Source organism: Schistocerca americana, chromosome 4 (assembly GCF_021461395.2).
Source record: "Schistocerca americana isolate TAMUIC-IGC-003095 chromosome 4, iqSchAmer2.1, whole genome shotgun sequence".
Lineage (NCBI taxonomy): Eukaryota > Metazoa > Arthropoda > Insecta > Orthoptera > Acrididae > Schistocerca > Schistocerca americana.
In genome coordinates, this window is record NC_060122.1 from 384,940,412 (window position 1) to 384,953,198 (window position 12,787).

Genomic DNA, 12,787 nt, shown 5'->3' on the forward strand with positions numbered 1-12,787 from the left:
CACCTGGGAGTAATGGGCCTGCGCGGGACTAAGAGTTTTAGACACAAACGCCAGTGGCTGCTCGGAGCCATCTGCGTTGTAATGGGCCAGGACCGCCCCCACCCCATACTGCGAAGCATCTGTAGCCAGGACCAACGTCTTATTGGGGTCAAAAGTAGCCAAACAAGGCGCGGACGTGAGGAGGCCCTTCAACGAGGTGAATGCTCGCTTGCATACAGGTGACCAATCAAAAGGAACACCCTTGCGCAGAAGGCAGTACAGGGGGCGGGCTGTGGTGGAAGCCCTGGGAATGAACCGGTGGTAATAGGCAATCTTGCCTGAAAAAGCTTGTCCTTCAGCGAAGCGGGCCGCGGAAGCTCGACAATACCTTGGACCAAACTTCCCAGTGGCTGGACGCCATGCCGAGAGATGGTGCAGCCCACATACTCAATGGACAGTTGGAAGAAGTTTGACTTACGTAGATTGCAACGCAAGCCCACAGACCTGAATTTGAGAAAGAGGGTGCGAAGGTTGTGCAAGTGTTCCTTTGTGCTGTGGCCAGTGACAGTTATGTCGTCCAGGTAATTAATACAATGAGGGATTGTCGATGTGACGTGCTCAAGATAACGCTGGAATATCGCCGGAGCACTGGATATTTCGAAGGCCAACCGCTGGTATTGGTAAAGGCCAAACGGGGTGTTGACGATCGCCAGCCGTTTGGAGTCCTCATCAAGTGGTATCTGATGATAAGCCTCCGAAAAATCGATTTTCGAAAAATATTGGCCTCCCGCCAGGGCAGAGAACAATTCATCAGAACGAGGCGAAGGATAGGTGTCCACCACCAATTGGGAATTAATGGTGGCCTTGAAATTGCCACAATGACGTAATTTTCCCGAGGGTTTCCTGACAATAACGAGGGGCAAAGCCCACTCACGAGAAATGGGAAGAAAAACCCCGAGGGCTGTCAACCGGTCTAGCTCTTCTTTTACCTGAGGGCAGAGAGCCAAGGGGATCTGCCTCGCGCGTAGAAAACGCATGCGAGCTGACGCCTTCAATGTTAAGTGAGCTTCAAAGTCTGAAACACGCCCCAGGCCCTCCTCAAAGATGTCCGTAAAATCAGAGATCAAAGATTCCAATGATTGATAGGGAACGTCTTCGGAGACCAACTGTATGGCGTGCGTGATAGTAAAACCGAAAGCTTGAAAGGCATCCAAGCCAAAAAGGTTAGCAGAGCTTGCATCACTGACAACAATAAAAGTAAGAGGCCGAGTGACTGATTTGTAAGTAACATCGGTAGTGAATTGACCCAGTAGGGGAATGAACTGTTTACCATAACCGCGTAGACGCCGGTAAACTGGTGCCAATGGGGGGTGACCCAAGGTCGGAGTAAGTTTGTGCATTCAACAAGGAAACTGCCGCACCCGTATCTACTTGCAGTTGTAATTGGTGCGACTGAACCGACACCTCGATAAAGAGTTTGTGCGCCGATGCATCGGAAGCCTGCCCCAATGAAACTTCCTGAATGTTAACATCGATGTCCTCTATACCTGCTTCCTTCGATTATTTTGAGGCTGAGTGGCAAACTTTACCAATGTGTCCTTTTGTATCACAACTGCGACAAACGGCCCAACGCTGGGGGCGCTCTGAGCAATCAGATTGTATATAGCACGACGCACAGGACGGTAACAGGGGCCGGCCGCCGGAACTCTGATTACGCGCCGTGCGGGAGTGACCGTAACGGCCGGATTGTACCACTCGTACGTCGTCCATCCCAGACGAGTGGACCCGGCCGCACCGGCCTGAACCATGACGACATCGCACCACACTTCCAACTGTTGACTTGTGGTGTGAGAGACTTCATACGATTGAGCAATGGACAGGACTTCCTCAAGAGAAGGGTCTTCCAACTGCAGGGCCCGTTGCCGGACCTCCCTATCAGGGGCTGAACGAACAATGACGTCACGCACCATAACGTGGGCATACGACTCTCGTGACTGCTCCGTGACAAAATGACACTTGCGACTAAGACCATGGAGGGTAGCGGCCCATGCCCGGTAAGACTGATGGGGCTGTTTCTTGCATTGATAGAACTCGAGCCTAGCTGCCACAACATGCGTGCGGCGGCGATAATATGAAGACAGCAATGAACACAATGCATCAAAAGACAAGGACGAGGGTTCCTGCAACTGCGCTAGCTGCCGCAAAACTTGATACAGCGAGGGAGATATCAAAGACAAGAAAAGAGCATGACATACCTCTGCATCAGCAACATGAAACGCCTGGAAATGCTGCCGAAGGCAATGTTCATATGTGTCCCAATCCTCCGCCGTCTCGTCATACGGGGGAAAGGGAGGAGGGAACGGCGCTGGAGCAGACTGTGTGGAGAGCAACGCCGGAAGCACTTGTTTCATGGTTGCCATGAGCTCTGTCTGCTGCTCAACCAAAACCTGCACTAAATCCTCCATGCCGTGGATAAGCTGTGAAACCGGAATAACGACGCAACACGTGAAAGAACGACCCTACTCGTCGCCAATTGTGTAGTAACACGGCTCACATTCTCCGGTGCACCTCACATAGCGTAGACTGGGAACTGTTTGCTAGACATGCCCGATGTGAACTGACGGGGCACGGTCCATGCTGCCTGAGTTGTTGTTGTTGTTGTTGTTGTTGTTCCGCTGGCAGAGGTCGCGGCCGAATTCTCGCATGCCCTCTGGTGGACGGGACTCTACTTGCGGCAACTACTGTCCGTGACGAGCCGTGACGATGTGCGCCTCCCGCGATCTTTCTGGTGGCTGCTGCAGGTGTTAACAATGTAATGTGTAATATTAACTTAAAAAAGTCTGTACCATTTTACAAAGAACATTTTAAGCTTAACATATGCATAATTTGTCTTTAAATATATTAAATTAAACAATGATAATAAAGCGAAACAGTGATATTAAAGTGAAACTTTAAATTGCATTATCTCAAAAACACCTACTTTTCATCACTATTATCCAACCTGTCATAACTCACTCAGATTTAGAGATAGAAATCCACTCTTTTTTTTACTAATTGAACATAAAAATTTCAATTGCTCAAAATCCAAAATGTTCGACAAGAGGCTTTTCACTACCCATCTCAAATTTCTTTATTTGATTTAAGTTTTGTTAGTATCCATAAATTAATATTTTATTCCTTAATTCAGTGGTTTCTCTCTCTCTCTCTCTCTCTCTCTCTCTCTCTCTCTCTCTCTCTCGTAACTATGAAGCCAAGGTAAACTTGGTTTCAAAGTTAACGATAAATTAATTATTGTGTTACAAATTAAGCAGTAGTGAATGTGACTTATTTAGTTCTGACATATAGTCAATGCATGTGACTAATAAATAGTTCTTCTCCCATCTGTTTCTCATTAAGTACTTTGGACAACAACTCCAGAACCTAGTTGTCTGGGGAATTGCTGTTTGTTGGTGCAGTTGTGTGTTCCACAAGTATCTTAGGAAGATGACTCCACACATTAGTTCTGTTAGAACATGAATTGGTTCTGTATGTTGGTGCAGGTGTCTATTTGACAGAAAAAACCCTAACTCAAGAGAATGTGATGTCCATAGCTTAGTAGTTACTTTTTTACTGCAACATATGTAATTGTATCTCTTAAACAATTTGAAATCCATATCAATTGTAAATGGAATATTCATGTGTCTTTGTTCTGCAGGGGAAAACCAGATAGTGATTGTACCTGGAGCTAATACATATCTTGATGAAAAAGACGTAAATAACGCCAAGGAAATGATTATAAATGCTAAGATTGTCCTTTTCCAAATGGAGACACCTCTAACGACTACAATGCATACTCTTCAGCTCATGCAAGGAAATAAGGGTAAGCTTTAGAAATTTCCTCGTGATGGATTTTTTTTTTTTTTTTTTTTTTTTTTTTTTTTTTTTTTTTTTTTTTTTTTTTTTTTTTGTGTGTGTGTGTGTGTGTGTGTGTGTGTGTGTGTGTGTGTGTGTGTGTGTGTGTGTAAAATACACATATATTTTGTCACAATGCTTTTTTCCTTCTGTCATGAACCATTTGTTTTTTCCTTGATGTATATCCCACCCAGTGTTGCCTCTTCCTATATGTTTTTCTCCACATCTCTTGAGAAGTGTTAAGTGTCCCTCTCATCCCATATTTATGAAATACATGTTCCAACATTCTCCCGAGAACACAAATTAAAGGGCTCTAGTTTTGTAAAAATTTCAGATTTAATCTTGTATTGTTTGGTTTCCTTTCATTTTTCTTGTTACAGTAAAATCTTATATTGTGCTAGTGGCAGTTTGACTTATTAGATAAGTTCATTCCAAGGTATTGTTCATTTTACAGTTCTCCTCAGTTAATTGCTCCACTATTCTTTTAATTTTGGAAAGGATTTTGTAAAATCTATGGTGAAATAACAACAGTATTTTCTTTATTTACATTTCTTTTTGCATGTAGTCATCAAATTATGTCTTTTGTAAACATCGTATTGTGTTTAAAGGTTTAACACATATCACACTTGTGTACAGAGTTTTAATACATATCATATTTACGTAGAAAGTTAAACACATCATATATTTAGCATATATTCTTTTAATGAATGCAGACATTTATTTACAAGGACTGATTTTACCTTTGTTTTAAATGTGAACCCAATATGTGCCCTTATGGATTCTGGCAATTAGTTGTACTATATTGAGGCACTCATTTATGGACTATGCTGTGTTACTTTTAATTTAGGTTTTTGTCTGTAATACCTATGTTTGTTTCTTATATAAATACAATTAGATATTTCTTTTGGATAAGAGCATCACTACATTCACGAATGTTCCATTCACGAATGGAGTACAGGAAGAATGATTGAATACCTCTGTGCATGTAGTAATTATTCTATTATTATCCTTCATGATCAGTATGTGAGCGATATGTAGGGAGTTGCAGTACATTTCTACAGTAATCATTTAAAGCAGTTCCTGAAACTTTATAAATAGGCTTTCTCAGGATAGTTAATGTCTATCTTCAAAAGTCTTCCAGTTCAGTTCCTTCCATACCTCTGTGACACTCTCCCACAGATTAAACAAATCTGTGACCATTCGTGCTGACCCTCTCTGTATACGTTCAATACCTACCAGCCCCACACACTTGAGCAATATTCTAGAACCAGTCACACTGGTGATTTTGGAAGCAATCACCTTTGTAGACTGATTGCACCTCCCCAGTATTCTGCCAGTAAACCGAAGTCTATCTGCTTAACCCCTAACTGAACCTATGTGATCATTCCTTACACTCACATATTTGTATGAGTTGGCAGATTCCAACAATGACTCAGTGATATTATAGTCATTGGATACTACGTTTTTTCGTTTTGTGAAGTGCAAAATTTTTACATTTCTGAACCTTTAGAGCAAGTTGTCACTCTCTGCACCACTTTGAAATCTTATCAAGATCTGACTGAATATTTATGCAGCTTCTTTCAGATAGTGCTTCATTGTAGGTAACTGCATCATTTACAAAAATCCTTATTTTACTATTAATATTGTCTGCAAGGTCATTAATATACAATATGAACAGCAAGGGTCCCAACACATTTCCCTGACAATAACCCTCCATCCGAGATAACATGCTTTGTCCTCTCTACCAAAAAGTCCTCAGTTCAGTCCATCAATTACAGAGTTAATTGGAGCAAATATAAAAGATTGAACTGTTGTATGTAGGGTCCATTTCTACTGCAACAGAATTGTTATGTTGTAGAATTCTTGAAGTGTTTCAAGGTTTGCCAAAAGCAGGATTTTTCAAAAAACCTCTTTTTTTCTTTCCTCTAACTGATGAACCTCGTTCCCCTGGAACACTCTCCAATCTTTGTACTAAATCATCCATAATTTTTGCTGCCCTATTTCTTGAAGTTGGCACATCAGTGGTGTTCGATAAGAAACCAGTCTTGGCTGGAATGAAGGTTAAGTCGTTTCTTACTTCCAAAGCTTCGAGAAGTTCGTTTATTGCTTTGATTGAAGATGCTTCATCATCCAGATTGATGACCATCTTAGCTATGCTCAGGAAACTGGAACATAGTAAACTGCCACTGAAATCCATGTCCCCCATCTCATTAAGATATGTTGAGGAGGCAGAGAAATATCTGAAGCAAAGTCTTTAAATGTCAGAATCTGTGTCTCGGCATTCACAAAATATCTTATGAACACTGGAAATCAGTTTGTCAGCGTCTGGGAACAAACTCCGTATCTTCTCTCACACTAGTGAAAATCATGAAAATCATGTGCTATGCAGATCACATAAAGTTTGCTTGGTAATAGCAGTCTTAAAGTTGGCCCAGCCTTTCTTATGCATGGTACAATATCTGAGATGGAAGGTAATATATTTTCATGTTAAATTTCTTCAGGCCATGTTAACTGCAATGAATAAATAAATAATTGTGTGATAATTGAATTATTGGCTTTTTCCTGACACTCTGTTGTAAGCAGGATTCTCCTTCTGAAGGATCAAATGGTCCAACAATGAGATTGGCAATGAAATGACCAGTGGGATCACTTGACTCATTCAATTGAAATCCATTACTTTTTATTTTTTACCTCATCTTTAATGATTTCTCATTACTTTATCGTAACATTCACTTAAGTAACATTTTTGCAAACTGATTCACTGGGCACAAATTCGTTCGTATACTTCTCTAAAAATTGTCTCAGTGTAGGATTCCGTAGTTTCCACAAATAGATGCCATTGTCAATAAAAGCTTCACATAAGTTGAATGGAAGTCACGATTTTTTGAGTCAGTGTTGCAATTGCTATCGGAAGCAAAGAAAACTTCATCCCACCTTTCATCTTTGTATATAGTTCTGGTATGCTGAGAAATGAATTATTTCTTTTCATAGTTCAGTGAACGCTCATGTATTTTCCGTGGATGTGGTTTACTGACAGTAGAAAATGCATCAGATCCAAAAATATTAAATTAACTTGCAATTCACTGTCTAAAGGAAAACTGAATTTCGACATGTTACTAATTACTTTGCACAACATGACAATGAAAACTGAAAGTGAGAGAAATTTTGAACAATAGTGAAACCATGTTTTAGTTTTGGCACTCATTGTTTCTTTTGAAGGATAAGTGATCCGATAGAAGCCAAGTAAACACTAGTGATAATTATAACAGTTTCCTACTGTTACCTCATTTTCGGGTGACACTCGTTCTTTTTAAATAATAAAGGTATAAATGCTAATCAGAAAGACAACAAAAAGCATTTATTTTAGTGATTAGGTATCTATATTAAGAAATGACAGGAACATACAAAAGGTATTCTGCCAAAGTTCTGGTCTCTGGTGATTTATGTTTGCAGTGCTTAGGCTTCATTTCTGCTGAATTAATTTAGCAGTTTCTGGAGGATCCACATTTAAGTAATTAATTAGTTGGCAATAATGATTAAATAAGTGGAATTCTTGGTTACTAAACTTAAGTCTGTCATCTTCATGTTCACTAATTCTATCCTACTGGAAGTTAAATCTATTGGTTTGGCTATCTGAAGTTATTAAATTTGCAAGATTATATGAATTAAATATATGTAGTAATTTATTATAAGAATTTGCTCAATGTTTAAGTATTGTTTGGTCATTGTGTCCAACTTTCCAATACACACACACACACACACACACACACACACACACACACACACACACACACATTGTGTCCAACTTGGCCAATTATCTTAATGAGGATGTTGAAGGTAGATCCAAGTCTCCATTCAGTGGCCAATAGACACCTAACACTATGTTTCATTGTGGTGTTCATGGAGCACTCATATTGTGTCACAGTGCTAGCTAAATCAAGTGAACTTACTCTGCAGTATTGGTCAGGAAATAGGTTTTTATGTTATCATAAAGATATAACTTTCTGATGCTGTCTACAGTTACTGCTTACTGGACAATAGTCATCTGATTTAAAATAACTTATCTCATTTTGTTTTAGGGTCACTTATTGGCAAAACTTGTGTACTGTGAAAGCTTGCAGCAAGTGCAATTTATTTCTTAAGTACTGTATGTATAAATGAATCAAATGGAATGGCCCTTTCTGTTTGTTTTTATACTGTTTGTTATAGCAGGAAGACTTATTTTGATGGAATACACACAAATATTGAGCCTTGTTTGCTTTTGCTTTGAAACTGAGTTGTATAGAAGCAATGGAATGCAAGTGACAGATTCATGATTCTGAGGGAAAAGAGCTTCAATATTTGTATCAGATTTAAAATTCTTTGTTCATTTGTTACATTGTCTACAGTGACCACCCATATGTAGTGGTTATTAATGTAGTTGTATGCATGTACAGCATCATTGAAAATTAAATTCAGCATGTTGTCCACAGTAATGTTTTACCCATAATCTACACCCCTCTGCCTTCAAGGATGTCACTTACATGCCTTTGACCCTCATTATCATCAGGTTTGAAATGACCCACAGCAATTCAGTACATTATTGTGCCCTATTTTCACATACTACATTAATCTGTACTCATAACTTTCATTGATTAATCGTATCATGACGTGGATAAGGCAAATGAATAAACTATGTTGCAGTCAGAAACATAAGCTCTGAGAACATATACATACAAATACTCCAATTTGTTTTTATTGTGGGAAATGTCTATCCCATAAAGAAGACACATCAAGTTGCAGACATTGAAGTGTTTTCTTTATTGTGAGTAGCAATCTGTCTTTTCCAACACTGTTGATATTCCTCCCTAGAGTTACCATTGTTCAGTTATTAACCAAGGCATTAGACAATGGTATGGACTATCACCCGCCCTTTTTAACATTTACATTGACTTCATTCTTTGCAGATGGAAATGTAGAAAAAAGCAACAAAGAAAAGAGAATCACGGGGGAGGAGGCAAAGATTTGTGCCCTTCAGGCTGAATTAGAGCACACAAAATTTGAGCTAGGTAGGTTGAGGGGGAAAAAGATCTTGGGAACTGGGTAAAGGTAACAAGCAATGGGCAAAAGGGGAACAGCTCTTCAACTTCATCTACATTTGAGCTAACAGTATTCAATAAATTTGACTTGTTGCCTGAAGTAGGAGTACAGCTCTTCCAGCTGTAGGTCACAGTAAGGTGTAATAGACTTCTAGCAAAACAAGTACCAGGTCACAAGTATTGTGAAGCCAAATGCTAGCCTGAGCCAGGTAACACAGGACAGACGTTTTGGCAAGGAGAATCGGGTTCGTATAGTTGGTGAAGTAGGGAACAGCCTTTAGGAGTGACCTGGATGAAATAGCAGTAGCACACACAAATAAGAGGTCCTGCAGCACCATGACCAGCCCTGGTAAATGCTGCTGTGAGCTGTGTGAACTCTTTAAGTTGAGCTGACTGAAACGAAATTTCATATGAGTGCAGGGCCTGTTGCTACACTTGGGAGGTGGGGATATACTAGATATGGCTTACATCTGAATAGGAGAGGGAAAGATAGGTTGTGTGAGCTTCTTGCAGATAATATACTGGGGCCACCATCACACTTAGCAAGATACCTGTGATTGAACTATTTATGAGGAATTTGGATTCCTTAATATGCTATCTGGCAGACAGCAGCAAGCAGTTAATAGTCTGTAGTGACTTCAATGTAGGTGTTCTAAAGAACACCGAGAGAAAAACTGAAATGGAAACCTTATTTGGATCCTACAAGTTGGGCTCTATAATTAACTTTCCACCATGGATGGATAAAGATAGTATGATCATAATTGATAATGTTTTCTTTGATGAAGCTCAAAGCAGGAAAAAGCTGTTTCCACAGTAACAAATTGTCTCAATTGCATAGTTAGTTAGGATAAATAACACAGCACCTCATAGTATGGATATTCCTCAGTGGAAATCAGTTAGAATAATTAATGACTCTGGGACAGATGTTTTTAAGAATAGTTTACAGAAGATGATGTGGGATGTAATTTATAATGAACCAAATGCTAACATTAAATTTAATCTGTTTCATGGTAAATTCGTATCACTATTTGACAATATCTTTCCACATGAGCTAGTCAGAAAGGACACTAAAACAGCCAGGTAAAAAACCATGGATCACTAGAGGCATTAAAGTATCTTGTGAAAGGAAAAAGAAAATGTAAATTTTGGCAAGAACAAGTAGGGATCCTGCAGAATTTGCACACTGCAAAAAATACTCAAATTTACTAAGAAAGGTTATTAAAAAAATCAAAATTGAACTACTGAACTTTACTACTGACTTCATTGTAACCACATAAACGTTTATTTTTGAAGATGCTGAAAACTCTGAAAACTTCTTTGAACGTGTAGGGTACGCTGTTCCAATGGTACTGCAGAGAATGCAAGCATTTCTAGGCTCTCTTCAGTTCCTTCAGGGGCAGGTGCAGCTAGTACAGGCTACCTGCCAGGCGACCCTATTAGACACATTCTGCACACTTGCAAATCACATGGCCAATCCTGTCTGCATGTGTTTGGCCAATGCAGAACTGTTGCAAAGGCTCCAACCCAGCTGCCCAACTGCTCATGTCATCTGTTTCTCCACCCTTGCCCACTTGTAACTGTTGACTGCCAGCTGCTTGCCAGCAGGCATGCAAGGTAGATCAGTCGGATGTAGGGTGTAGTTGATTTTTGTCAAATTCAGTTTGGAGCACTTTTCGTGAATGCTGTAAACAAACCAGTGATGAATTGCTGAAACCTAAATTGTGTGCTAATGTCAGAACAAAGTTAAGTTTCTGCAGTTTTATAGTTATCTTTCGTCAGTTCATTATTTACCTTAAAAGAATTTTCACCATTTCCCAGATTCATTTTTTCTGTCACATTTTTTTATTGTATTCCAAAGATTTCTTATCTTTTTCTATACAATTTTATTTTTTGTCAAAAGTAGATACATTTTGATCATTTGGTGACTTTGTTAAAAATTTACAATACAATTTTTAATGTGATTTGAACTTACAGTCTGTGTTTATGTTAAGTAAAGTGTTGCATGATATTTAAAATTCATTTTTAACCAAGTGTTTGGGAACACGCAATTTGCATATATGGGTCAATTTTGAGAACAGTAGTTTTCTTAATAGGCTATGAACGATGTTACAAAATACATTATATCAAAAGGAAAATTCCCTTCAAAAAACCAGAACTGTGATACTTGGTGGTAATTATTTGCTTTCAGGAGGCCAAATGTTTAGTGCTCCTAAGAAAGAATATAATAGGCAAAGAGAAAGATCTTTGTGTCCTCTTGTCCTCACATCAGGTAGGTGTCTCTCGTCTTGGGGTCTGATTGACCTGCCCTCTTTAACTCCCCCCCCCCCCCCCCCCCCCCCTCTCTCTCTCTCTCTCTCTCTCTCTTTTGCCATGTACATTTTTGTGTGCCTGGTAACATACTGGTAGTACGAAGTACTTAATATTTTGAATTCCGTCTCATGATTTTATAGAAAGCGAGAAAGCGTTGTATTTTTTCGTTAACACAAAGTGTTTTGTGTACATCTTTCTGATCTGTATGTTGCAAATATTCTTGAATTGCTCAATTCCTTTTTCAGTTAGTAATCTCCTATTTCCAGTTCTCGTTATTTAAGTCATGTGCCATGCTAGTTGTTGAGTTGTTGTCAGTACCATCAGAAATTGAGCATCATGATGTGAGACACTGGGAGTGGTGCTGGTGGTTCTCATCAACCTCTTGCTGTGACTGTGTGATGGGTCTGGGAAGAAGTGAAATGGCAAGGGAGTCAAGTAAAACTATAGAATAGGTGTGCTCCATAAAATTTAAATTTAAACCTCCAATTAGTATTATCTCATTCTGCTTATGACATAAAAAGTTTAATAATGCCTCAAGTTGTTTCATTAACAGTTCAAAATAACCAGATGGAGCGTTGCATATTGTGATTATTACTGTTATCTTTCGATAAATATCTGCTTCTGTAGGATAAGCTTCAGTATTGTGATCACTGCAAAATTTAGTAATAGGAATGTTTTATATTCGTACCCCTTCATAATGTAAGTAGCATCTCCGCCTTTCCTCGTATCTGACATGCGTTAGCTGGATGCTAAGTGAAGTACTTTCATAACCATCACTGCTTTATCAGTGGTCAAACAATGTTTAAAAATACAGATTATATCTGTACAACTTCTAGAGTGCAATGCATCTAAACAAATCAGACGAGCATTAATTTTATTTTTTTAAGCCTTTATTTGTTTGGTGCAATAAATTTACTTTAACCTCATTTTTAGCTTTGCAGGTTTCAGGCTCAAAATGTTCAGTTATATTTAGTTGTGCTGTAGAACTTTTGAGACTGATACTTGTTTCAGGTATACTTAGTTACAGCTGACTTTGGTGTCAATTTAATGGCAGTATATTACTGGTGCACTCTCAAACACAACAAAAGACATTTCAATGTGTTGTTGCCAAGCATGTTATAAGTTCAATGTCAGCAATATCAGCAATATCAGCATACTCCTAGCACGTTTCATATTCCATTGTAAACTCGTCATATGGTGTTTCATACAAAACTGCATTTTAAAGAATGAAATAAAACTTGTCCCACCTCCCACACCCTTTTCAAAATTTGCCCTAAACAGTGAGTCAGCAGTAAACAATAAGAGACAGGGGTTGTTTTGCTACAGTGTACAAATAGATTGCAGCTGTTAACGTGTTTATATGTCCATCCAATAAAACAGAGCAGAATGTATGCAAGTTATATAAATATTGTAAATAAATCATTCTAGTCCTCCCAGTGCCCAGAATGGCAAATGTTGATCACACTGAAATAATGTAGACTCATGCTTCTGCGTGAGCAGATAAAAAGCAAATGTTTCAGAAAAATACC

General features: G+C 39.0%; 1 protein-coding gene across 1 annotated transcript in view; it reads left to right on the forward strand.

Moving 5' to 3' along the window:
* LOC124612934 (ribokinase-like) overlaps window positions 1-12,787 on the forward strand; it is a 66,185-nt gene that overhangs the window by 27,073 nt on the left and 26,325 nt on the right. The window contains exon 4 of the mRNA XM_047141432.1: window positions 3,674-3,838. Within this exon, the coding sequence (XP_046997388.1) occupies window positions 3,674-3,838 (165 nt within the window). The remainder of the gene's footprint in view (window positions 1-3,673; window positions 3,839-12,787) is intronic.